Genomic DNA, 27444 nt, shown 5'->3' on the forward strand with positions numbered 1-27444 from the left:
TAACCTCACTAAATAAGGATAATGGGACAAAACAGGGGCAAGCCGGGAAACCAGCAGGGGTATTTGGCAGACAGAAATAAAAGGGAATGGTCCAGGTGTCCAAGATTATCATTTAAAAGGAGTAACATTCCATTGATATTAGGTTTGTGAAATTGAATAATGAAGTGGCAATAACATAATACATTAAAAAATAACAGACTAGGTGCTGTGGCACATGCCTGTAATCCTAGCACTTTGGGAAGTGGGAGGATTGCTTGAGCCCAGGAATTTAAGACCAGACTGTAGACACTTCCATCTCTACAAAAAAATTTTAAAAATTAGCCAGGCATGATGGGACATGTGTGGAGTCCAGGTTACTTGGGAGGCTGAGGCAGGAGGACTGGTTGAGCCCAGGAGGTTGAGGCCGCAATGAGCAGAGATTGCACCACTGCACTCTAGTCAAGTGAGACCCTGTCTCAAAAAAAAATGTAAGTAAATAAATAAATAAGCAAGCCAAGAAAGGGCCTTGTTTTTTCCTCAAGTTGATAAGTAGCCAATAGTCTATGGGAGGAATTTTCCCTTGAGATCTCCCTCTACTGCCATAGGATAGGCACAAAAATGGGAGAAATGATAGAAGAGGTGCTTTTAAAGGGGGCCATTTGTATTGCCCAAGGAGTAGGAATGGGTAGGGTTGCCAGATAAAATACAGGACACCTAGTTAAATTTGGATGGCAGATTAAACAATAAATATTTCTTTAGTATACATTATGCCCCAAATATTGCATGGGACATATGTATATGAAAAAATTTTTGTTGTTTATCTACCATCCAAATTTAACTGGGTATGCTGCATTTTTATTTTATTTGCTAAATCTGGCAACCCTACCCAAAAAGTCTTATCTTCTTAAAAGCTTGTCAGCTCAACAACTCAAGTGTCCCGTAACTCCTTCTCAAAGGCCTTAAGCAGTTTGCTTTAGGTAGGGTTCCTACCAAAACAGACAAATCCTGTTGGCAGAAAGATTGTGTTTGTAGGCTTTGGCTCTGATTGAAAAAAAATAAAAAATCTCCACCAGGCATCATTGGTTCTTTGGCTTCCTGTTCTCCACAGTGCATCTCAAAACTGGCTACAGAGAGCCTGGAGCAGTTTTTGGCTGCTCCTGTCACACTGCCCTTCAGACTTCAGCTGGGCCTTTAAAAGCATGAACAAGTTTGGATCCTCCTGCTAGTTCCCTTTTAATTTTCGCCTCTGAGTATGGCACAAGGCCTGGAAAGCGCACACAGGAGTTTCCCTCAAATGCCCTTGCAAACCTTGCAAAATGATGACCCATTCTCCATCATATGGCATTACAGGGAGGTGGGACCAGCTAGACCGGCAGGTGGCAAAGGGTTGATCATTTAGGCATAATTTCCAGGGACTCCTGTGCAAATGCAAGTTATGGGTTTGGGGCTGTGGGCTTTTATGGGGGAGGGGTTAGCAAGTGAAAGAAAAGGGAAATATGGAGGGAATGCATCTCCAGCACCCTTTCTCTACTGTGCTGCAAAAGGCATCTTCATTCCTGACTTTGAACAAACAAAGTCTATAAATGATTTGAAGAGGGGACAGTGATATGGTTTGGCTCTGCATTCCCACCTGAATCTCATCTTGTAGCTCCCATAATTCCCGTGTTGTGGGAGAGACTCAGTGGAGATGACTGAATCGTGGGGGATGGTCTTCCCTGTACTGTTCTCGTAATAGTGATTGGGTCTCATGAGATCTGATGGTTTCAAAAATGGGAGCTTCCCTACACAAACTCTCTTTTTGCCTGCTGCCATCCATGAAAGACAGGACTTCCTCCTCCCTGCCTTCTGCCATGATTGTGAGGCCTCCCCAGCCACGTGGAACTGTAAGTCTGTTAAACATCTTTTTCTTCCCAGTCTTGGGTATGTTTTCATCAGCAGCATGAAAACCGACTAATACAGACAACAGGAAGCAATTTCCAGAGGAGATATCATTCAGAAGTTCATGGGACCACTGATTAGGTCTAATTCAATATTTACTTTTAAAGGCTTTGCTCAGGGAAGGAAATCTGAAGCTTCATGCTCTGGAAGTGGATTTGGCAGAGGCCTCAATGGACCTGAATAATGGGTGTATACCACCACCTCTCTGCTATACACTGCAGTGTACAGATTTTGGCCCTCTCTGTTCCTCTGATGAGCTAACTCCCCAGCAATGTTGCTATCTGTGCTCCCCTGGGCACACATACTTAGCCCAACTCTGCCTTGACTTTTTTTTTTTTTTTTTTTTTTGAGATGGAGTCTAGCTCTGTCACCCAGGCTGGAATGCAATGGCACGATCTTGGCTCACTGCAACCTGTGCCTCCCAGGTTCCAGCAATCCTCCTGAGTAGCTGGGATTACAGGCACCTGCCACCATGCCTGGCTAATTTTTGTACTTTACTAATTAGTAGAGATGGGGTTTCTCCATGTTGTCCAGGCTGGTCTTGAACTCCTAACCTCGGGTGATCTCCCCGTCTCAGCCTCCTGAAGTGCTGGGATTACAGGTGTGAGCCATTGCGCCCTGTCTGCCTTGACTATTTCAAGAGGGCAGCTTCCTAACGGGTGTCCAAATGGTGCTATTCTAACAATGGCCAGGGGAGGAGGTACTGACTGATCGTGACCCCAGACACACAAGATGGGCAGATTCTATTGCCACTGCCCTCTGTCAATCTGGAAATACTCTGGGAGGTAGGAAGAGGTAGGAAGGAAAAAGAGTCTGGAAATATTTGGGGAGACGAAAATGAGTGAAGAGGTAAAGATGCTTGACAAGAAACAGGGCCCCAAAGCTCAGAGTCACAAAAACGTGAGTAGCATCAAGGCAGAGAAGACATTTTAGGATTTTAGCTGAGTGATGCCACTCTTGAGTCTCTTAACCCATTTTGTCCAAAGGGCCAATATTTTGAAGATTTTTACTCCATTTTGATAAAAATGAAGGAACTACATTCTCCTAAAGCCCAAGTTTCTCTAATGAGTGAGTGAGGCATTTTGGAAGCTGACTTGTCTGTGGTCACTTAGTTTCCTCTGGTTCAGGTCCGCATGATCTAATGAGAATAATCCATGCTATTTCTGGTATCTTAAAAAGTTAATGTCTCCCAAAGTGCCCAGAAGATGTCCAAGGAATGATTAGGAAATCACTAGAATGTCAGGAAGACATGATCTGAAAATTTCCCTTATTTATAGAGTGAGAAAAAAAAGAATTTATTGAAAAGTTCCTTCCCATCATCCGGGACAAAGCCAGGTAGAAAGCTGTATAAAACCTAAAAGAGCAAGCCAGGCTCTGGGCTGGGAGCTGCATGGAAACTCAAAGCTGGGGTTACCCACGTGTTTGGAGGAAAGAGTGCTGAGCTGAGGGGGAGAAGTCCTGAATTCTGGACTGGCTCTCATTTAGTCATGTCATTGTGTCCAAGTCACCTCACTGTGCTTTAGTTTTCTTTTTCCACAATAGGTTTCAGGCCATCTCTCTTCTCATTCTCACATGAGGATAGAACGAAATGATAGATGTGTAAGTGCCTAGTGGGGAATAAAGTAATATATGTATCTGTATCTATATAAATAGCATGGGGTTTTCTTTTCTTCTAAAAGTGAAACTCGGCTTGACCAATTATTTAAGCCTCTCTGCTGGATCCACCCTTTGGAGAAAAAGACAGAAGAGAAAATACTCCCAAAGCCCAAAACGCTTCTGATGCTTAAAACTGGGCTCTACTATCCGGTTGTCTGAAAGCCGAGACTAAGCGTGAGAGAGAAGCATGTTCAGGAGTTTCACAGCATAGGAATTCTGCAGGATCCCTATTCATTCTTTTCCTGGTTGTAAAGAGCTCTTTTTTTCCCAAAGAGCACAAGAGCAAATAACTTAAGTGCGGAAGTCACAAAGGCAGGGAAAGCTACAGCATGGCCCTGAGAAGAGGAACTAGGTCAAGCTGCTCTCCCTCAGAGAGAGGTAGTGCCTGTTCCCAGGACAGCTCAGGCTTCATGACACACAGCGACAGAAGCAGGCTGGGAGCATGGATGGTTCTGGGAGTATATGGGGGACAAGGAGGCATAAGCCATGAGCAATTTAAGAGAAATCGCTTCGTCTCTCAAGTTTTTATTCTGTGTTCTATTTGGCTCTCCCCCATTGGATCTGGTCTAAGTGACTCGGTGTCACTGCTCAGGGCCAGGGACCCAACCCCGCAAATAAATATTGCCTGATGCTACCTGATAAAAAGGAGAGAAGAAAAGGTTGGCACGTGTCTCAACACTGTTCCCGCTTATGTTATCTTACACCAAAGCACAGCGAGCACATGAAATTGAGAGAGCCGTCAAAACCAGAGTCTGATTCAGGAGGTGCTCCTTCCCCTAACTCTAGGCACCAGAGAGATTAGTTGAGAAACTTGAGTCAGGGTTAAAAAGGGTGTGAAAAATGCCATGCTGGTTCATGCAAATGGTCCCTTTTAGCTCTGGTCTCTTAGGATGGAACCACAGGAGAGCAGAGGCAGCCCCCTGTTGTCCCTGGCCAGCTTTGGATAAACGGGAACAGATTGGTCATCATCCGAGATTTTACCTGGAGTCTTCACGTACCGCTTCTTCTGGCCTGTCAAAAAGCAAGTGCAGGTTTGGATGGCAGGGAACAAAGTTGACGAGGAGGCTGAACACTGCATGAAGAGAGGACCAAGCCAATGAGAGAACAACGGCAGCAACAGAAAACCAAACAAACCCTGCAACAGACCTGACGGGGGAGGAGTCGCTGGACGTGGATGAGGTGGGCATAGGGCTGGATGGCGCCGAGAACATGGGCCAAGATGGCGAGAGGGGTGAAGTTGGGCTTGGATTCGGGGGGCTGCAAGACATAACAACCAGAAAACTTGTCAGCACACAGGGAAACCACAATGGGAGCACAGGAGGTCATGGGAGGCCAGATGACGGAAAGCTGGGCAGAGCAGAGGAGCACCGAAACCCAGGGACGTGCTGTCAGGGCCATGTCACAGTCCTCCAGACCAAACCTCCGCATCCAAGTAACGTCTGCTCTGTAATTCCTCGGAGTATAAACGAGCTTTCCCCAGCAGAACAACTGCTTTTCAGGTGATAGAAGCTTCTTCAATCATGTCCATTGGTGACAAATGCCCTGAGCCCATGCACATGAGCTCCCACACACACACGCTATCACCAGCCTTGTTCTGAGGCAGGGCTAGCTTATAGTGAGCCTTCAGCTTCCACTCTTGTGAGAGTGTTTTTCAGGTTATGTCTCAGCAGAAATGACCTTTTTTTTTTTTTTTTCTTCTGGGCCACAAAGGCCATTCAGTGAGAGAATAATTTCCTCTTTGCATTTTCAACTAGATGGGCTGTGTGCCACTGGAGACCTGAAGTACTGCATGAAGAAGGCGATAGCCAATGGAGGTGAATACAGATACACCTCTTGGGAGAAGGTATGCAATTACCAGCAGAATGCAGTTCCTCTGAGGTTTGCTGCCCGGGCTTGCCCTTTCTCCTTTCGTGGAATTTGGGCATTACGATACTCAAAGGAAAAGCCCCAGAGGGAAGGCAACGAAAAAAATGAACTGAACCTTCAATTTGTTCTTTTTGTTCTTTGACGGGTGGCTAATGAAAAGTTTGGAGAGGAAAGGTTGAAATTACTCACTGAAATGTGGTTTGTGGATTTTAATTGGTTGTGTTAGCCCTTGGACTTATTTCCACAAATGACACAGGCATCTTCACAACTCTGTGAAATCATACATCACAAATAGGGCAAACACCAATGACTGAGAGAAACCAGTTCAGCCACACCACCACTTGCCACCCTTGAATCTCAGCAGACTGCTGGACTGTTTGAACTAAGCACTTCATGGGGGCAAAAATGACAGAAATCCAGTTCAAGGGGAACAGACTTTCTAAGCATACTGCAATTTAGCAGGCACACACGAATGTCCTACTTACTGGGACTTCCCTGGGGTTATACCAATTCAAACATGACACCCAAGAGTAGCCCTAATTACTTACTGTTGTAACTCCTATAGACAAATAACAGCAAAAACCACAGCGTGAGTTCATCAGAGAGGCTCAAACTAATGTGACTGATAAACACTTTATTAAATTTAATTATGTATATTTTTAGAATATAAATTCCATGAGGCAGAGGCTTTTGTTTTGCTTACTGCTATATATCCAACGTCTAAAATAGTGTCTGTAGGTATTATATTTAACAAACCATTATTGAATAAACTAATGAATCTCATTTACACACCCGAAAAGCCCACAAACAGGTACTGCTATAATTCCCATTTCACAGATGTGGAAACCCGGGCTAAGCTGAGGCTTCCCTAAGGATACCCAGCCTATAAGTAACAGGGCTGAGGTTCAAACCTCATCTGCTGATTCTAAGGCCAGGGCTCCTGCAGCCAGTGTACTTCCTCTGAGATAGCAGGACTTGCCCTGTTCCTCTAGCCTGTGCCAAGCTTCTTTACAGACTCAGTCACAGCATTAGAATTCTTCTTAACCACTGATTCATGTGTTTCCTTTAGATCCCTCCCCTATTTGCATGGGAAAATGACAATACAGTGATAGAGAATCACAATAAGACTCAACATATTCTAAATTCCAACAAAATCCCCAATCCTGCCTCCAGTGTTCGCTCTGGCAGATTCATATAGCAGATGGAATTCACATAAGAGAAGAAATAAAATGTAAAGAGTATGACCCTTTAAAACTTTTTTTTTGTGAATCCAGCAAAAGCTAGTCATTGAGCACTTAGTATATTCAAGACAATAAATGATATTTGCCAAGGTCCCTTGACCTCAAGAGCTTAAAATATATTTGACAAGAAGCAACAGATTTAAAAACAATAGTAATGTAAGACAGTAAGATCGATCAGCTGAGGGCTAAGCTATTATTAGCTTAATACCTGGCTCCCCCTTGATTCTGTCTCGAGTCCTAGGAAAAGTGTCAACTTCTTTCTACTGTGCAGTCCCCATTTTCTTCCACAGTTTCTGCTAGTCAGAGAGGCCTCACTTTCTCAGTCCTCTCAACACAACCCCGCCCCACCAGACAATGACCTAGTAGGCAAAGCCTGGCAACAACTTTCAAACCACAACCCAGTCCAGGAACCCAAGCAGAACCAGGGACAATTTGGAGGTTCAAGAGAACAGCCCAGACCCAGGGGCTTTTACCAATGTGTTCTTTTGGTCAGTGGTTACCACAGGACAATTAAAAAGTCCTTCCAACTTTTTTTTTTTTAATGACTTTAATAAGTAGGAAACACCTCCAGCTTCCTATTCCATCTGTACCAAGAATTATGCCTTTGGCTAATGGCATAGTTGGGAACATATTCTGTGAACACAATGTGGGTTCTAAATGGTTTTCACATCCTCAGATATCTAAGTGGTTCTTGGCCAGAAGTACATGGCTGAAATTATCTGGGGGTGCGGCTGGAATGCAGGATATTCCTAACTATTATAATAACTTACTCCTCAATCCCCATGTTGATTATCATAGTATCAACTGCAATTTTTTATTTATTTATTTTTTTTTTGGAGACAGAGTTTTGCTCTTGTCGCCCAGGCTGGAGTGCAATGGTGCGATCTTGGCTCACTGCAGCCTCTGCCTCCTAGGTTCAAGCTATTCTCCTGCCTCAGCCTCCCAAGTAGCTGGGATTATAGATCCCCGCCACCATGCCTGGCTAATTTTTTGTATTTTTAGTAGAGACAGGGTTTCACCATGTTGGTCAGGCTGGTCTTGAACTCCTGACCTCAGGTGTTCCACCCACCTTGGCCTCCCAAAGTGCTGGGATTACAAGCATGAGCCACCGTGCCTGGCCTCAAATGTAATTTTTAACAACAGAATTTCAGAATTTCATTTGTTTGTTTATGGTTTAGCCATAGCAGTAACATTTGGTATTAAGTGACCACTTTTTAACATTTATTACCACTATGTTTGAATTGGTATAATAATAAAATGCATACTCCATAGTACTTCTGTGATTTTTTAAAATTAAAGTTCTGGGATACATGTGCAGAATGTGCAGGTTTCTTACACAGATATACAAGTGCCATGGTGGTTTGCTGCACCCATCAACCTGTCATCTACATTAGGTATTTCTCCTAATGCTATCCCTCCCCTAGCCCCCTACCCCCTGACAGGCCCTGGTGTGTGATGTTCCCCTCCCTGTGTCCATGTTTTCTCATTGTTCAACTCCCACTTAGGAGTGAGAACATGCGGTGTTTGGTTTTCTGTTCCCGTGTTAGTTTGCTGAGAATGATGGTTTCCAGCTTCATCCATGTCCCTGCAAAGGACATGAACACATCTTTTTTTTATGGCTGTATAGTATTCCATAGTGTATATGTGCCACATTTTCTTTATCCAGTCTATCATTGATGGATACTTGGGTTGGTTCCAAGTCTTTGCTATTGTGACTAGTGCTGCAATAAACATACATGTGCATGTGTCTTTATAGTAGAATGATTTATAATCCTTTGGGTATATATCCAGTAGTGGGATTGCTGGGTCAAATGGTATGTCTGGTCCTAGATCCTTGAAAAATCACCACACTGTCTTCCACAATGGTTGAACCAATTTGCACCCCCAGCCACAGTGTAAAAGCTTCCTATTTCTCCACATTTCTTTCCAGCATCTGTTGTTTTCTGACTTTTTAATGATCGCCATTCTAACTGGCATGAGATGGTATCTCACTGTGGTTTTGATTTGCATTTCTCTAATGACTAGTGATGATGAGCATTTTTTTCATATGTTTTCTGGCCACATAAATGTCTTCTTTTGAGAAGTATATGTTCATATAATTCACCTGCTTCTTGATGGTTTTTTTTTTTTCTTGTAAATTTGTTTGAGTTCCTCGTAGGTTCTGGATATTAGCCCTTTGTCAGACAGACAGATTGCAAAAATTTTCTCCTATTCTGTAGGTTGCCTGTTCACTCTGATGATAGTTTCTTCTGCTGTGCAGAAGCTTTTTAGTTTAATTGGGTCACATTTGTCAATCTTGGTTTTTGTTGCCATTGCTTTTGGTGTTTTAGTAATGAAGTCTTTGACCATGCCAATGTCCTGAATGGTATTGCCTAGGTTGTTTTTTGGGTTTTTACAGCTTTAGGTCTTACATTTAAGTCTTTAATCCATCTTGAGCTAATTTTTGTATAAGATGTAAGGAAGGGGTCCAGTTTCAGTTTTCTGCATACGGCCAGCCAATTTATTAAACAGGAAATCCTTTCCCCATTGCTTGTTTTTGTCAGGTTTGTCAGAGATCAGATGGTTGTAGACGTGTGGCGTTATTTCTGAAGCCTCTGTTCTGTTCCATTGGTCTATATATCCGTTTTGGTATCAGTACCATGCTGTTTTGGTTACTGGAGACTTGTAATCTAGTTTGACGTCAGGTAGCGTGTTCCCTCTAGCTTTGATCTTTTTGCTTAGGATTGTCCTGGCTATATGGGCTCTTTTTTGGTTCCATATGAAATTTAAAGTAGTTTTTTCTAATTCTATGAAGAAAGTCAATGGTAGCTTGATGGGGATAGCATTGAATCTATAAATTACTTTGGGCAGTATGGCCATTTTCATGATATTGATTCTTCCTATCCATGAGCATGGAATGTTTTCCCATTTGTTTGTGTCCTTGTCTTATTTCCTTGAGCAGTGGTCTGTAGTTCTCCTTGAAGAGATCCTTCACAACCCTTGCAAGTTGTATTCCTAGGTATTTTATTCTCTTTGTAGCAATTGTGAATGGCAATTGGAAAGCAAAAAATAAAAATAAAAAATAAAAAAGCAGGATTGCAATCCTAGTCTCTGATAAAACACTTTAAACCAACAAAGATCAAAAAAGACAAAGAAGTACATTAAATAATGGTAAAGGGATCAATGCAAAAAGAAGAGCTAACTTAATGCAACAAGAAGAGCTAACTATCCTAAATATATATGCACCTAATACAGAAGCACCCAGATTCATAAAGCAAGTTCTTAGAGACTTACAAAGAAACTTATACTACCACACAATAATAGCGGGAAACTTTAACACTCCACTGTCAACATTAGACAGATCAAGACAGAAAATTAACAAGGATATTCAGAACTTGAACTCAGCAATGGACCAAGCAGACCTAATCAACATCTACAGAACTCTTCACTTCTGTAATTTTTTAAATGACTAAAGAAATTATGCCTTTTGTTTATTTGTACTTTAGAGTCATGGCAATAAACCTATCAACAATACTACTGCACATTTTTATGTACCACAATGATGCCTATTGCAACAGAAGGATTGTAAACAGACGAACACTCCTCCAAGAAATAAAGAGCACATTGTATTTTGGTTCTGATGCAAAACTAAAGGTGTATGACTACGCATTCTCATACTCATAGAACAAACACATATGTGAGATATAAGACGCACAGGGATGGTTATTATGGCTCAGGACTCTGTAGAATCTTAAATTCTCCTTTCACTACAGAAGTGTCTGGCTGTAGGTTACTTAAAAATGACAACGACAGACAAAATAAATAAATAAATAAAATAAAAATCTTGCTCCCTCCAGCCTCTCATCAAACCCAAAACAAAACAGACAAATTTCAAAATGGTCAATTTCACTCCTGGCTCTGAAACCTCCAATATCAAATTTGCAACCCCTTTCCCACTAATGAAGCCAAGGATAACAAACAATTAAAAAGAGGATAAAATGATTTTATAACTACAATTCTAGCAGACGACTCCTAAAGGCATTCCTACAACCCTCAGAGTCCAGATGGGTGTATTGAGCTGAATACCCAGTGCCCCTAAATATTCCTGGGTTCCTGCCAGGCCCCCACATCTAGGCCCAATGACAGCAACAACATGGCATATACTTTAGCATGGAAGGAACATTTCCTGGTCTGGTTTGGATTCAACTGGTAGGCTTACATCCACTTTAGTTTGCTGGTCCACAGTGTCCTCAAAAGGAGTTAGACAGTCCCAGTCAGTCTCTCTGAAATTCACTGGACAGTGAAAGAATAACGGTTTAGGAAGATAAGGCTAAAAGGTTTGGCAGCATACTGGGTTGTGGCTGATAGTTCAAGTACAGTGTGTAGCAATATCATCAGCTTGACACCCTTCTGTGGTGACTCACTTGAATGATGGAACGTCTGGTGGACCAGCCAGGGAATGCCTGCCGTACTGTGGCAGGGCTGCCCAGGCAGGCTCCCAGTGTGACAAGGGATGTGGCAGACCCTCTCTGTTCTCCACACCACAGTAGTAGAGCTACTACAAGATGAAAGGTTCTATTACTGGAGGAGTAAGTTGGCCATGAAGAAGGAAGTTAATCTTTCAAAATTCTAATAATGAAAATTACCGACGGCCTTGTAGAAAATTGGAAAATACCAAAAATAAAGAAGAAAAGAAATACAATCATACATAATTTATGCCACTGATAATCACTGTTAACACTTTGGCATATTTGTCCTCGCTTTTTCTGGAGAATTATACTACACATGTAGTTAATACCCTGCTTTTTTTCCACTTAATAAGGCATTTTCCAATGCCATTATATAGCCTTTGATAACATATTTTAAAAATGGCTACAGGTGTTCTATTGTATGGTATACTCTGATTTATATAACCATTTTCTTATTGTGTACATTCAGACTCCTATCCCCCTTTAGCTATTATAAATAATATTGCAACTCACATCTTTGTAGAGGATCCCTGCCAGTGTCTCAATTGTGTCCTTAGCATAAATTCCTGGAAGTAAAATTAGTGGGTCAAAGGCTAGGAGTTTCTTTTAAAGGTCTTGATATACCATGCCAATAGCTTTCCAGAAAGGTTCTACTGCTGTGCATTTCCACCAACATTGAGAATTCCTTCTCACCATGACACCACCAACATTAAGCATGATCATTAGAAAAAAATTAGATGGACATTTTTTCAGTGTTCAGAGGTTACCTTGGACTCTTTACTTTCCTGATATTTTCAGTGATATATGAATGAATACAATTCCCTGCCTGTGTTGTTTCCACATGGAAGCAATGTTTAATTTTCCAAAGGGCATTTTGACAAGACGGTCGTATGGGGAAGAAGACAGGCAGATGGATAGACAGACAGATATCCACAACCTGGAGACATGAGACCCCCTAGTTGAAAGGTATGGCTGCTCCCAAAGGAAAAGAGAGTAGTGGATTTGTAGCTTAGTGTAGGACTTTCAAAACAAGGATGAAGTAGGAGGGATGAGGCACACAAGGAAGGGCCTGAGAGTCTTGCACTAAGAGTCTCCGCAGTGTCAGACTATGGAGAAGCAGCAAAATTGGCATTTGCACGCCTCTGCCAGGCAGTGGCTGATGATCTGCAGTCCAGGTCCCCAATCATATGTCTCAGGCCTGGGCTGAGCCTTGGATCACCGGCCCAGGGCTCATCTTAATGCTGTCAGTTCCCCTTCCGGGTTAGACTGTTAACTGGGGATGGTGCTATTTAAGTAACAGGGGGCGGCTTTAATTTTCCCTATGATGAAAAAGAGAAGAAAATTCCATGAAAATCTAAAATGTCCTATCTAACCTAATCCCATTTCACTGAATTCTTCTTCCTTGGAAAATATCCCTTTATGGTTTGACTTAAGGTAGAGGGAAATCAAACTTTAGCCAAGAAAACAGAGCCAAAAGGAATAGTGGTAAATTGGCTAGTGGTAAACCAGACCAAATTACACAAAACCAGTTTTTATCTGTTGAAAATTTGAAGATATATATTCCTTATGTGTGTCCACTCAAGCTTTTACAACACAGAAATCCTGTATAAGTCCTAACCTCCTTGATTTTCAGTATATACTTCACAACTTTATGAGCAGAAAAAATCCACATGTCCCTGAGCTTGACTGTTCCATGTTCTTTTCTATTACTCATGTGCAGATGTCTTTGCACAGATTATTTCCCCTCATCTAATATAATTTAACATGCATTTTTATTTAAAAAATGACAGAGTTCTGTTTCTTATTTTAATGAAACTAGTGAAATCCCCTTAAGGTCTTAACAATAATAGGGAATTGCATTTTAAAATACTTCTTCAATAATTTGCTTTAAAAATAGCTTGACTAGTGTACAATGCAGTGATTCTGTTTTCTAGCTTTAAAAAAAATTTGTTAAACTATTGGGTACTGTGGCTACCACCTGGGAGATGGGATCATTCATACCCCAAACCCCAGCATCACACAATATGCCCATGGAACAAACCTGTACATGTATTCCCTGAATCCAAAAGTTGAAATTATTTACATGAATAAAATAATGTATGAAGTTTTAAATAAACTTTAAACTTAGATGGGGTGAGTAGGAATGGCAAGTAATTCCATGATTTAAACAAAATTCAAGATTTTGGAATAGCACATACATCATCCTTAATGTTCCCAAGTCAATAATCTGAATCTTTTCCCATTGAATAATACAGAAATATGAGGTAGAGGGAAAAATTCCAGATTGGAAACAAAGACACCTGGACAACAGTCCTAGTTCAACTGCTCATTGTACAGAAAAACCTCAAGGGAAAGGGCCAGAAAGGTTAAATGGGCAGAATGCTTCTATTGTGCACCATGGCTCACAATACTTACTGAGCTTAATATTCTTTCCTGTTGAACCTAAGTGTAGCCTCTCAATCTTTTCCAATACCACATTTCAGGCACAACAGAACTTCCCAGAATAAAAATTATTTACTTTCTCTCAACTAAAAAATTTCACAATTTATGAATTCATTTTTTAAAAAACACTAAAGCATTTTGGGGGCATTATGAAGTGTTCATATGGTAACATTTGCTATTTCAAAAGATATGAATAGTTGCTAAGAAATCCCAATACTTCCTTACTAGGCATATAACTCTTAAATTGAATGCAGTACAATTGCCTTTCTCTACATAATGAAGATATTGTGCTTGCCAAAACAAATTCACTCAAGTAACATAAAAATAAAAGGAAAGCAATAGTGCTACTACATCCAATCTTTCATTGTTCTGGGGTATAATCTAAAGCCACTATTTAAATGTTAGAGATGTTTAAACATGATTCTTAAAATCTGTAAGCAAGAAACTATGACTGTCTCAGGGGGTTGAGAGTGTGGAACTGAATGTACAGATATGGACTATACATTCACTTTTCTATTTATACTGTTTGGAATTTATCATGGGCCTATACTATTTTATACTACTAGTGGAAAGTACTCTTTTATACATGGTGCTAGAATAACTGGATATCTCTATGGAAAAAAATGACACAATCCCCTACCTCACACCATACATAACAAATGTGTCCCAGATGGATTATAGACCTAAATGCCAAAGGCAAACAATAAAGATTTTAGAAGAAATAACTCCAGAAACTGAAGGTTCCCAAACAGAGGTTGGAATTTATCCAATAGGGCATAGAGAGGGCATATCAAAAACAATATTAAGAGTAAAAAGGCAGCCTACAACATACAAATGAGCAAAGGGTTTATAACCAGACTATGTAAAGATTTCCTACTGGTGAGTAAAGACAACCAAGTGGAAAATGAGCAAGAAACCTGAATAGGGATATTAAAAGAGAAAATCCAAAAGAAAAGGCACTCAACCTTTCTGCACTGCAGGAAATGCAGATTAAAACCACAGTGAGATGTTACTGCACACCCACCAGAATGACTAAATAGTTAACATCAAAATGCTGAAAATACCAGAGGTTTATGAGGATGAGGTACATCCGTAATTCATATTTTGCTGCAGGAGGGGTGTAAATTGCTACTATCATTTTCAAAAATAGGGTAGCATTATCTATCAAAGGTGAAGATATTATTCTCTCGGACCCAGTAGTTCCATTGCTAGACATACACCCTAGAGAAAGGTGTGTTATGTGTACACTGGAAGACGTGTATTAGAATGTGTATAGCAAATTATTTGTAAAAGCAGAGACTGGAAATTCAAAATTTCAGAAAAAGTAGAATGAAAAAATAATTCTCGTGTATTAATACAATAGTGTACTCTACAGCAATGAAAATGAACTACAGCAACATAAATGACTTAAATATGGTTGAGCAAATGAAGCCGAACTCAAAAAAATAAAATACTGCATATAGGCATATATACAGTCTATCCTCATTATTTCCATATTCCTTATTAGCAAATTCACCTACTTGCTAAAATGTATCTGTAACCTCAAAATCAATACTTTTTTGAAACAAAGCTCTGCCTTGTTTCAGCTTTCATACTGTAAACAAGTGTCTGTTCAAAGTCTACCTAGTACCACGTTTTTGTGTTCTTCGATGGTGATTCTGCCATTTAAAATGGCCCCTAAGCATACAGCTGAAGCACTGTCAAGTGTTCCTAAGCACAAGAAGGTTGTGATGTGCCTTATAGAGAAAATGTGTACGTCAGATGAGCTCCAGACATGAGTTAATGGTGCTGCTGGTCCTAAGTTCAATGTTAATAAATAATAGTAATATTAAATAAGGCGTCTTTAAGTAGAAATACACAAAAAGCAGGGTGATGTATTGATCAGGTGATGAAAATGTGTGACCAGGGGCTTGCAGAAAGCTCACTCTGTATTTCTCCTCCATGTAATGGCTTAGTATTCAGTAATCCCATGTTTGCAGTGACTTTACAGAACATGACTACCATGAATAACATAATAATGTATTTATGAGGTAAAAATATAAATAAAAACTAATTGATTCCCATAAACATGAGATTAGACATTACCCTTGTAGGGAAGAAGAAGACTGTGATGAGGGAGGAGAAAGCAAGAGATGTGGACACCAGCAAGGTTGCAGTTCTTAACCGGGTGTCGGGGGGTAGTTACTAAATAATAATTTAGTATTATTTAGGGGGTGTTTGCTAAATAACAATTTGTGAAGATGTACATTTATATTTCATGTACTTTTTAATACATGTTCAAATCTATCTTAAAACATATGGATAGTAAATACCTTAACATATTAGCAGCATTCTCTGGGTGATGAGATTAAAGGTAACTTTGAAATAGCTTTATTTTTTTAGAGTAGCTAGAGGTTCACAGCAAAACTGAGCAGAAAGTACAGAGTTCCCCTAGACCCCCTGTCCCCATACATGAAGTTTTTGTGTTTTTAAAACATATTTTTGCAATTAACATGTTACTTTTATAACCACAATTTAATAAATATTACAAAAAAAAAAAAAAACAATTCTCCCCAGCCACCCAAACTGCGACTTTCACTTCATAGAATAAGGATGTTTAATAGAGGCAAAATGATAGTTCAGCCTTTGTTGCACCAATCCATGGTTTAGGTTGCACAATACAGTTGGCAGCTCCCAACTTGTATTGTTTCTCTGCCTACTGCACTGAGAAATTATGTTGACTCTTTTAGAGACTTTTTTATTTTGGTAAACTTATTACAGTAAATCAGTGGTCTCTTCCTTTTACCCGGGGTAGGGGGACATCAAGGAGGAGGTCTCTGATGCAGCATTCTGAGTAAGCTGTACAACAAACAACACAGGCTGAGAGGCATTGGCTCTCTGGCATACTTTCCTGTATGGTTTACTTTCAGGGAATAGTTCCTGTTTGGACTAGGGGGAGGAAAAAGATTTAATAAGAATCTAAATGTCCACTGCTGAAAACAAAGGAGTATCTAAAATTAGCAGCAGTAGCCCAAGGCATTTCAGCTCACGGGTAATCCTGGAGAGAGGAGATTCCTTGAGTAAGGAGCCTACAATATTTCACTATGTTCAGGACTTTTCAGCAATAGAAGCAGCACTTCTGCTAAGGACAATGTCCAGGATAATTAAGTTAAGCTCTTGCAAATGCACAAACCTTGGTCCGGATACTATGAAAGGCAGATGAGGCAGAGAGATAAGGAGAGATAAACTTGGATGAAAAGGCTGAAAGTCTCCAAGTCTTTTTCTTTCCCTCCAAGTGAATAGCAGACTTCCCTCTAATTCTGGTGCTTATTTAGTCGTCTAAACATGTGGAAAATTGTCTCTGATCTGATTTTAATCTACTCAAGCTTCTTCTTTACTCCATTTATATCTTCCACACCTGGCCCTGCTCCTTTAGCGTGACCATTCACAAACCTGACATTCTCCCTGTGTTCCCGCTGGCCCTCCACAATGGCTGGCGCAGGCTGCCGTGGAGGAATGTAATCTTACTAGGCTTCACGGTGATTTTTACCCCTTGTTCATTTGGTTCTGAAGAGCTTATTGACTTGACTGGAAAAAAACTTTAAATGATTTTCCAGCAAACTCACCCTTTCCACTGGAGAAAAAGAGTTTTACCATCTGTGAATAAAAACAAACTGAAGAAAAATCATTTTTATATTCTCTTCTAGTTATTGTACTTCAAAACCAAATGTCTACAGAGAAGTCAATGAAAAACAGACATGGCAAAACACAATTCTGATCTCACAAAATTATAATTTCTATTTTTTTTCAAATCTGAGGTGGATCCAAATGCACTCTGGATAATCTATGAGTTAACTTACAGTGCAAAAAGGTTTTATACATAAATGCTTAACTTAAGAGAACTATTCTTGGTGAACATTTCAAAATTCTAATCTGATGATCACATCATTTCTCTGCTTAAAACATTTCAATGCTTCCCCATTGCTCACAGGATAAAGGCCTTCTCACCTAGACTGTTACAAGAATCTTCAGCCTGTTTTCTTTACCTTTTACCATTCCAGTCCATCCTACTGTGCGCTGTAAGTACATACACCTGCTAAAGACATAGCTTAACAAATATTTGTTGAATGTTGTTGAATGAAGAGCATTTTCCTGCTTATAAACTTCTCGTTACTTAACGAATGTAGAATAAATTCCTTACTCTGGCAGACTGGAATAGTAGTTACAGTTTATTCTAGAATTTTTGCATTCCCCTTCTTCTGGTTCATTTGGAGAAGTTCTTTTCCATCCTAAGTGACCCAGGTGGGTCCAGTGTCCCACTGATTTCACTGCAGGGGCAGGCCTGGATCACATGCATTGAACCTTTCTTCATCTGTGGAGTCTAATAAAGTAGTCCCCCTTATCCTTGGTGGTTATGTTCCAAGATGCTCAGTGGATGCCTGAAACCGGGGATAGTAGCGAACTATGTATATACTATGTTTTTTATATGTATATATCTATGGTAAAGTTGAATTTATACATGTAGGCACAATAAGAGATGAACAACTACAATAATAAAACAATTAAAATAATATAATGAAAATTATGTGAATGTAATCTCTCAAAATATCTTACTGTACCACAAATCTTAACAGCCTCAGCATATATTTTTCCTTCCTTAAGTCAGTAACTTTCACCTTTCCACTTACAGGAAGCACTTTACGGCTTCTCTGTAGCATATGCAAATTGCCAGCATTACCATTCTTGGACTTAGGGGCCACTGTTAAGTAAGGATTATTTGAAAATAAGCACTGTAGGCCTGGCGTGGTGGTTCACGCCTGTAATCCCAGCACTTTGGGAGGCCAAGGTGGGTGGATCACCTGAGGTCAGGAGTTCAAGACCAGCCTGGTCAACATGGTGAAACCCTGTCTTTACTAAAAATACAAAAATTAGCCGGGTGTGGTGGCGTATACCTGTGATCCCAGCTATTCAGGAGGCTAAGGCAGGAGAATCACTTGAACCTGGGAGGCGGAGGTTGCAGTGAGCTGAGATCTTGCCACTGCACTCTAGCCTGGGTGACAGAGCGAGACTCTGTCTCAAAAAAAAGAAAAAAAGAAAAAAAAAAGAAAATAAACACTGTAATACCTGGAGTCAATCTGATAGCTGAGGTAGCTAATAAGCAACTAAAGTGTGGCTAGTGTCCACAGTGTGGACATGCTGGGCAAAGGGATGATTCCTATCCCGGGGAGCAAGACTTCATCATGCTACTTGGAATGCTACGCAGTTTAAAACTTACAAATTATTTATTTTTGTAATTTTTCATTTTATATTTTCAGACAGTCGTTGACCATAAGTAACTGAAACCAAGGAAGGCAAAACCGTGAATAAGGAGAGCCTACTGCATATGAATGCTCTTCTTTCTGGATCCAACAATGAAATGTATTGGCTTAGGGTGACCAGAGATCTTTTTTCATATTATATGGCCAACATCTGTCCGCAAATGAAGTTAAAATGAAAAAAAAGAGGGAAGAAGAGCCAAGCAAAATAATAATTTGGGCTCTTAAATCCAAACGTGCTGAGCGTTAGATCCACCGTGAGACTTCCCAAAATGTCAGTTTATGACTTCCATTTCTTTCCCTTAAGCTAGCTGGGTTCCCTCATTTCAAGGCCTTTCACAACAGAGCCCCAACTCCCCTCTCAGTACTCATTACTTGCCTTCAAAGTCCCCAGGGCTCTCCAGGTCGGCAAACTTTTTCTTAAGGGGCCATCAAATAAATAGTTTAGACATTGCAGGCCAAGAGGCAAAACTGAGAATATTATTGAGGTACTTATATAACCATTTAAAATATAACAATGGAAAAACAGTCTTTTCTCACAAGCCATAGAACAAACAGGCACCTGGATGGATGTGGCCTGTGGGCCTTGGTTTGCCTACCCCTGTTCTAGTCAAATGGTTTTACTTGTGCCTTGAGTGTGCTTTAAGCTTTTGCATCTCCATGTTCTTGCTGATGCTGCTGTTCCCATATGAAATGCCTTTCCCTTTCCCATAACCACCGCTCACCTGCCATTGAAAGCCCATTTCAAATGTTCAGGCTTCTTTGATATCACAATGAGTTTGATCTTTCTCCAGTGAGTTAGATCTTTCTCCTTGGAATCTTCAAGGGCTGTGTTTTTCTTCAGGTCTTGATGCTACATTGAATTGCAGTTGTCTTATCCCTCTTTTATCTCTTGCACACTGTGAATGCTTGGAACTGACAATATCTAAAGACTGTATTTTAAAGAAAGACTCCACAGGATCAAGTAAATAGTTAAAAGAAAGGAAATGGATCTACCAGAAACCAACAGTAAGACTGCTGGCAGACAGGGAAGGTAGACATTTCTGAGTCAGAATTATCTGATGTCATAAAACGGTACAGCTCTCATTCTGGTGTTGTCATGACAGCTCCACAAACGGCCACTTGCCGGCTTGCCTAAGACAGTTAGGCCTGACAAATACGACGGAAGTGGAGATTCAGACATTTCATTTCTGGTGGGGAGGGAGACAGGCACGTTGGGCATAAACTTGGATGAATGCCTGTGTTTCAGTATTCATTCTCAGCCACCCACTGGCATTGTTCTTGCTCCTGGCTACTGGGTGGTGGTGCCCAACCTCAGTCATGCGTGCCCCAGCTTCTTTATGTTTGTCACATCTGTGTATCACATGTAATTTTAATAGATAATATTTTCTTAATATTTTCTTTAGATTGATCTCCTTAACAAATGTCTACTTTAGTCCATTGTAAATAACATCTCTTTATTAGTAGTATATAGAAGAAAGTTCATCCAAGCACCATTGAAAGCTATTTCAGCTATCTCAGTGCCACACAGCTCACATTTTGGAAATTTCTGTTCTTGGCCACTAACCCTTTTTTACCCTCTTGTAAAAGTGTGGCATATATTTTCCCAAGATCTATTTAATTTTTTGGAAGAGCTAATTTAATGAATGAAAAGCATATTTGTCCACTCAAGCAAGGTGTGCACAGTCATTTAACGTTTCTCTCTCTTAATTTTGGTATCATTTGTATACACTACCTACAGAATAATAAAAACAATTATCAATATTTAAGGAATGCTTTGTACTCCTGGGAGAGTTTAAAACAGCTGTATTGAGGTATAATTTATATACCATGAAATTTATCAACTTTTAGAACATTGATAGAGCTGTGCAAGCATCATTCATATTCAGTTTTATAATGCCACCACCACCCCAAAAGGTCCTTCCTGCCATTTGCAGTTAAGCCCTTCTCCCATTCTCAGCCACAGGCAACCACTGATCTGCATTCTAACTCTAGAGAGCTGCCTTTTCTGGATATTTCATAAAAGTGGAATTGCATATTGTGTGGTCTTTTGTGTGTGACTTATTTCATTTGGCATAATGTTTTTTGAAATTCACCCATGTTCTGGCATGTATAAGTAGTCAATTTATGTTTATTACTGAATTCTGTCCCATTCTATGGACATGATGTTCTTATTGAGTAGTAAGATTTCTGCATAGATTCTGGATACAAGTTCTTTATTAGTGATAATATTTGCAAATATATTTTCCCAGTGTATGGCTTGCCCTCTCATTTTTTCGTGGTGTCTTTTGAAGGGCAAACAGTTTTAATTTTGATCAAGTTCAATTTGTTAATTTTTTTTTTTAATTGTGCTTTTGGTGTTAAATCTAAGAAATATTTGCCTAACCTAAACATTTTCTCCTATGCTTTCTTCTAGTAATTGTCTGGGAATGTCCTTATTTCATTTTCATTTTAGAAGAACAGTTTTGCTGATCATAAAATTCTTGGTTGACAGCTTTGTTATTTCCTTAAGCACTTGGAAAATTCAATGTGTATCTAGCCACCATGGCGCACGGAGCCTCCCTCTTATGTTCCTGACATGCTGCACCTGCTACTCAGGCAAACTGCAAGCACCCTGCCCCATGCAGCACTATTCATAATATGTGCCCTTGCCTGCAATCTACTGAAGCATTTTTACTTTAAGAAGCATGTGTTGGAAGATATAAAAGAAAAATATTTAAAACTGTTTATGAGCAAATTTCCTCAAAAAGCTTCAGAAGCTGGTCCATTTGTGCCATCTGTTATAAAAGAAACTAGAAACCACCTGTCTGTCTGCCTGAGCTCTGCTCTTACCAAGGAAGCTGTAATTACCTCGTTGGTGAAGGATTTGAATCATTACAGTAAATCCTTATTCAGCACATATTGTATTAGGAAGGCATTCTGACCCCTGATTTCTAGGGGTCAGAATGCCTTCCTAATACAATATGTGCTGAATAAGGATTTACTGTAATGATTTTTTTGTTTTTCCCGCTCCTTTTGTCCTCCAAAGATGTAGTAAAACCTTGGCTATTAGGAGCCTGGAAGAGTGAATTGTGCCTTAGCCTTGTTTACTACTCAACAATAAATATTTAATAATCAAATATTTACTTATCACCTATTACATGCTAGGCACAGTTGTAGGCACTGGAAGCACAGCAGGAAACAAGCCCAGCAAGGCCTCTGCTCTCAGGCAGCTTACATTCAAGTTCAGTAAGCTTCAAGGTAGGGTGGGGGAGAACACAGGGTGGGGGAGAACACAGGCTGGTGGAGGAGAAAAATATCAAAGCTCCTACTGGCATTTTAAATATCTGATTCTTATAACATTTATATTTTTTATGTTTTCTAATGTGTGTAATATAGCAATTACTAAGACAGGTATATACTTTATAATTAAGTAAATAAAAACAAACACATATTGAAAGTACATGCCCCAAATATTTTTTCTGATAACACTTAAATTATTATTGTAATGGAAAAAATTTAGGAAATACTACTTATGAGTGTGTAAAGCCAAAAATAAACTCATAAACACCCAAAGAAGATAATTTTAGATGGTATTAAGAGCTATGAAATCAACCAAAATCAAGGCAGTGTGAAAGCAGGTGCCTGGGTGGGGAGGGTGTCTGGGTGTAATTTGGATTCTGTGGCTAGGGCAACTTCTTTTGGGTGACATCTGAGCTGAGATCTCAACAAAGTAGACTGCTGACGGCTCACTGTCTTAAGCCCCAGTGCATCTTTTTTTATGGTTAAATATTTGGGATTAAAACAAAGCTAACCCCCATTTCTGCCTAAGCTCCTTCACAGTCTCTTTGCCTAATCACAGAGCCTTTTCCCAGAATACTATGTGAACTTAATGGAAAGGGTCCTATTTTGAAAGAACTGTGGAAATAATACCAGTAGTAAACATTGGCCTGTCTATAGCAGAATTCCCAGTAGCAGCTGATAACAGCAAAACATACTTTTCCTGCATGAAATTGTTTCTTGGTAAAGCTAAAAAGTCACTCTGTTTAGGGAAACAAATACTTGCCTTTTCAATGAAGTCTCTGTGCACCCTTAAAAAAGTATATTGCTTCTTCCATTTTGGAAAAGGGGAACTACGCAAGCTCCAAACAAACAGCCTAGGAACTTGTCTTCCTCTGTGTAACCTGACACATCTCTAGCTATCTGCGGGACGCAGCACACTGTTCGATACTACAGTTATTACACCTCCTTTTTCTAGGTTACCCTCACTTTCACTACCTGAGATGTAACAGTTTTAAAGTTCTACTCCCTTTTTGTCAGTATATTTATGTTAATTCACTTGCAACAGTATTCACGGTCACAGTGTTATAAGCTCATTCAGTTCCCTTCAGAAATCATCAGTCTACACTTTCAAAAATATCCACCTGAAATGTTAGTGAGGGCAAACTTTCCACAATGTCATCCCCAAAACCCCACAGCAGGTCTCTGTCAGCTCTTCCTTCTTCCAGTATTGTCACCCAGCCTTATCGTGACAAAACGGCATTTTACATTTACTCCAACTTTCTGTCATTCTCCCAGAAAACTATAGGAGAGAAAGGAGACTCCTCTCCGGGAAGGACTATTACAAATGACAATTTAGCAAATTACAAAAATGAAAGAAAATCAAATGTACTTTACAAAATGGCAGGTCCTCACATTAGCAAGAAATTGAATGAGTATGGCAGGGTTGGGGCCTAAGAAGCTATACTTTCAAAACACTATTCCTGCTCTGGTCTTGTGGTTCTGATGAGCAACCAGAGGTGGGAACCACTGATCTTGGTTCCCATTGTGCTCTACATCAGCTCTGAACATGACTGGGAAGTGTGAATGCCCCAGGTGTTGTACTTAGTAGCAAAACACTGTTGTGATTACTTTGTTCCTCTAAGACCTTTTATTTGTTTGCATGGATTTTATTATTATTTTTGGCTCTGGAAATATGTGTAAGCTTCTTATCCACTGAATTAATAAACTTTAAGTGCTAATCTGAGATTTGGTCAAAAGAACTGTAGGGATTCTGAGAAGGGAGGGATCAGACACGAGGACTGATCAGTCCCTCGTGTCCTGTGAGATGGAGTGCTCTCATTTTCCATTTTTGGGTTCAAAATCAAGGGGACTGTGGCCTCCTTACAGCTGAGAAAGGAGAATCAGTGTCAAGAGCAAAATGTTTCTCTCTGCTGAAGCAAGACGTAGCAACAACACGAAGTCCTGCTTCTAAAATTACAGCTCCCAATGGATAGAGTGCACTCACGACATGCCAGGTAGGGCTGAACGTTCCCCTGTCACTGACTCGTCACAACAGTCCTGCAAGGGCAGCCCTGATTTTGCATAAGGGTAAGCTGCAGGTTGGAGGGATTAAGTAATTTTCTAAGAGCCAGAAAGTGGTGGTGCTTGGCCTGACCTCAGGCAAACTGACGTCGGAAGCCGGGCTTTTCTGAATACGTGTGCCACTGTTCTCCTCTGGCCTTGCCTGTGCGGCTTCCACAAGGCGGATGGCTCCGAAAAAAGCTCCCACACGACTCCTACACAAACCCGACAGACACGAGGGACCAGGAAAGGCCTGACACAAACCAAACAGACTTCCAGAAAATTTGCTTAAATTGCCCTGGAAGCTGTTGAAATAGGTGAAATCCCATTCCATGATCGCATAAATATACATTAAATAGAAAAGAAGAAAAAATGGCTTGGAAGCTTCTCAGTAGTTTCATGGGTTATCTGTTTTCAGAGAAAACTTGTCACACTTGATAAGCACACTTCTAAAAGAAAACAATATCCTTAAGAATACTGAGTTAACAGCTAAGTGCAGGAGTTTAGGGTCAGACAGCCTTCAATTACTGGCTCTGCCACTTATTAGCTGTGTCACCCTGGGCAACTTAGCTTCTGTGTCCCTCATTTTCTTTGCCTGCAAAATGGGGATCATTAATAATACCTACACTTCATAGGACTGGTGATAATTAAAGGAGATAATATATACAATATACTTAGTATATTAAAGCCTGGATATAGTAAATGTTTACTAAATGGTAGCTGTTATAATTAGAATATGCTTGGCTTGTCCTGAAAAAATCCTGCTTTTATTTTAAAATGAAGAGTAGATTTAAGGACTCAGTATTTGTACCATCTCTAAATCCTAAGGCACTGATCCACACAGAAGTGAAAATGAAGACAGAATTGCACCATCATGCAAACAAATGGAAAGAGAGAAAAAGTACTACATCTCAGGTTCTAGAGCTTTCATTCGAGGATTACTTCCCCTCTTAGCACAGCCTTGTCACTGTGTCTGCACAGCAAAGCTCCCCAACGGAAAATGTACAGAGACAAGTTCGTAGGTGCTCAGGTTGTGTCACCAGTGGCAAACAGGTCCGCAGGTATCAAATTAGCTGTGCCCAAAGCTCAAAATTTCATGTTCACGTGGAGGTGTCAATCCTGAGCTCCGGCTCATTTATGAAACTTCAGTAAGCCCCAGAATCTTCTTTCAGGGCAGGAAAACAGGAGATGTCTGTTTCTCCATTGGTTTGCTCAAGAGTAAGAGAGGCTTGATGTTGCAGCAAATAGGCCTGGGAAGATGGGGAAGAGTCACTACTTCCCACTCCACACTTATACTGATGGTGGCACAGTGAGGAGTCTGAGTCCCTAGGCACTGCTGTGGATGGCTTCTTAGAAGCCCCATGTGGAGATGGAGTCGTGAGGGGGTTAGAGGAAAGGGACACAGAGTCACAGGGCAGTACTTCCTCCTTGGGGTGGGCTTTATCCTTGGACTCCATGTTCTTAAAAGCAACATCACATACGTTTCATACAAATGCTGCCAGAGATGGCGCTGCTCATTCTTATAATACTCTACAAGGTGATATTATAATATCCACAAGGTGAGTGACAAACAGTCCCCATTCCTAAGCTGAACAAGGTAGGCTGGACTGGATCCTTGAATGTTAGGCTTCTGAAAATGGCTGACTTTCTTGAGGGTGGCAGGTGGGCCATTGCAATAGCTTTCCTCCCTCCTTTTCCTTCTGAGCCATGGCCTCTTAACTTCTTACTTCTCCTCTCCCTGCCCTAATCTCTGCAAAGAAGCTAAATCCTGGCTCTTTAAACGGGATGGCTCCTTTAGGAAGACAGGCCTAGAAGACATTCAGTGAGAAACTTCGCACCGGGGATGCAAGGTCAAGTGGGAAGAGCAAGGGAGGGGCAGTGGAGGCAGAGTGTGGCTGGGAAGCTTCACTCCTCTGCTTGCCAGCCTTGTGACAACACTGCCTCACTCCCCTCTTTTGAAAGCGAGGGTAAAAGTTACCCTAAAGGGTGTTTGTGTGGACTGCAGGAGTTAACATACATCAAGAGGTGGGCACCATGTCTAGCAAACAGAAAGTTCTCCCTTGACAGAAGGGCAAGGATTGATATTTGCTGAATCGGATAAAGTAGTGGAGTTAAGGAAGGAAATAAATAGTCTTAGGGTGTGCACAGCCATTTTTTGCTTTTGGAAAAATTTGCTTTTGGAAAAGCAAAAATAAACACGGAGGATTCCAGGGCTCTGTTTAATTCAAATATTCAAAGCCAACTTACTTTCTTTCTACTTCCTTTGTTTTTGGTAAAAGAAAAAAAGGAGGGACACCCCATAACATATATTTTTAGTGCAGAAATTTTTTCTTAATACAGAAAGAAACTTTGTTGTTTCTAGCTATAAAAAGACTTCATACTTATTGTTAAAAAACAATAAGCAAAAGACAAAACCAAACCAAACTTATCAATACTCCTAATCCAGATACCACAGTTAACATGTTAGTGACTATTTTAGAACCTTTCTTTGTGTATATATGCATCCATACATATTTCATCTCATGCATTAAAATGACACCATAATTTACACATTTTTTCATTCTGTTTTCTTCGACAAAGTAGTTCTGTTATATAATATCCCCATATCAATAAACAGTTATCAGCAATATAATTTTCAGTAGCTGCATTGTAGTTCATGGCTGTGTAATAACTACACAACCATCAGTATTGTTGGACATTTAAATTATTTCTCTTACTATTGTAAATAATACAGGGGTAAAAATCCATTCACTGTTGCATTGATCTCTCATTAATTCCTTCTGATAAATACTAGGGGTGCAGTAAGCCCATCATAAGGCTTACAACATGTATTGACAGAAAGGTCTCACTCCTTTATAATCCCATCCCCAGTGGGGCAATTTGGCCTCACACTCCTTCCCTCCTCTCCCCTTTTTCAGTCTCTTGAGTATATGGATTTTGTTGCTTCTGTCCATCAAGACTGCCAAGGCAAAAATGGGGCAGATCCAGTCTAGGTTGAAACCATCCCTCCAAAAGAAATGAAAGCTCTAAGAGGAGACTTATCTGAACCACTGCAGTGTTTCAGAACAAGGGGGCTGATGAGAGGCAGGAGGGTAGATTTGTTCTCCCTTAGCCTCTTCTCCTGAATTGAGAATTACTGGCTTCCTCCAGTCCATCAGTCAGCAAGCTGAGTCTGAACACTGAATTACAGCAAGGGAATGAATGAGCTTTTATATAGTAGACACACACATGCTGCGCACACACAGGCACACAGACCCC

General features: G+C 40.4%; 1 protein-coding gene across 3 annotated transcripts in view; it reads right to left on the reverse strand.

Annotated features, from left to right (window-relative positions):
- Positions 1-27444, reverse strand: part of ARHGAP26 (Rho GTPase activating protein 26) — a 488449-nt gene that overhangs the window by 12132 nt on the left and 448873 nt on the right. The window contains exon 21 of one of the 3 annotated variants that reach the window (XM_011994160.1): positions 4720-4830. The exons of 1 other annotated variant lie outside the window; for it this stretch is intronic. In XM_011994160.1, the coding sequence (XP_011849550.1) occupies positions 4720-4830 (111 nt within the window). Of the gene's footprint in view, positions 1-4554; positions 4831-27444 lie in introns of all 3 variants that reach the window. One more of the 3 variants, XM_011994158.1, reaches the window with a different exon arrangement.

This window comes from Mandrillus leucophaeus, unplaced genomic scaffold, assembly GCF_000951045.1.
Source record: "Mandrillus leucophaeus isolate KB7577 unplaced genomic scaffold, Mleu.le_1.0 Scaffold443, whole genome shotgun sequence".
NCBI lineage: Eukaryota > Metazoa > Chordata > Mammalia > Primates > Cercopithecidae > Mandrillus > Mandrillus leucophaeus.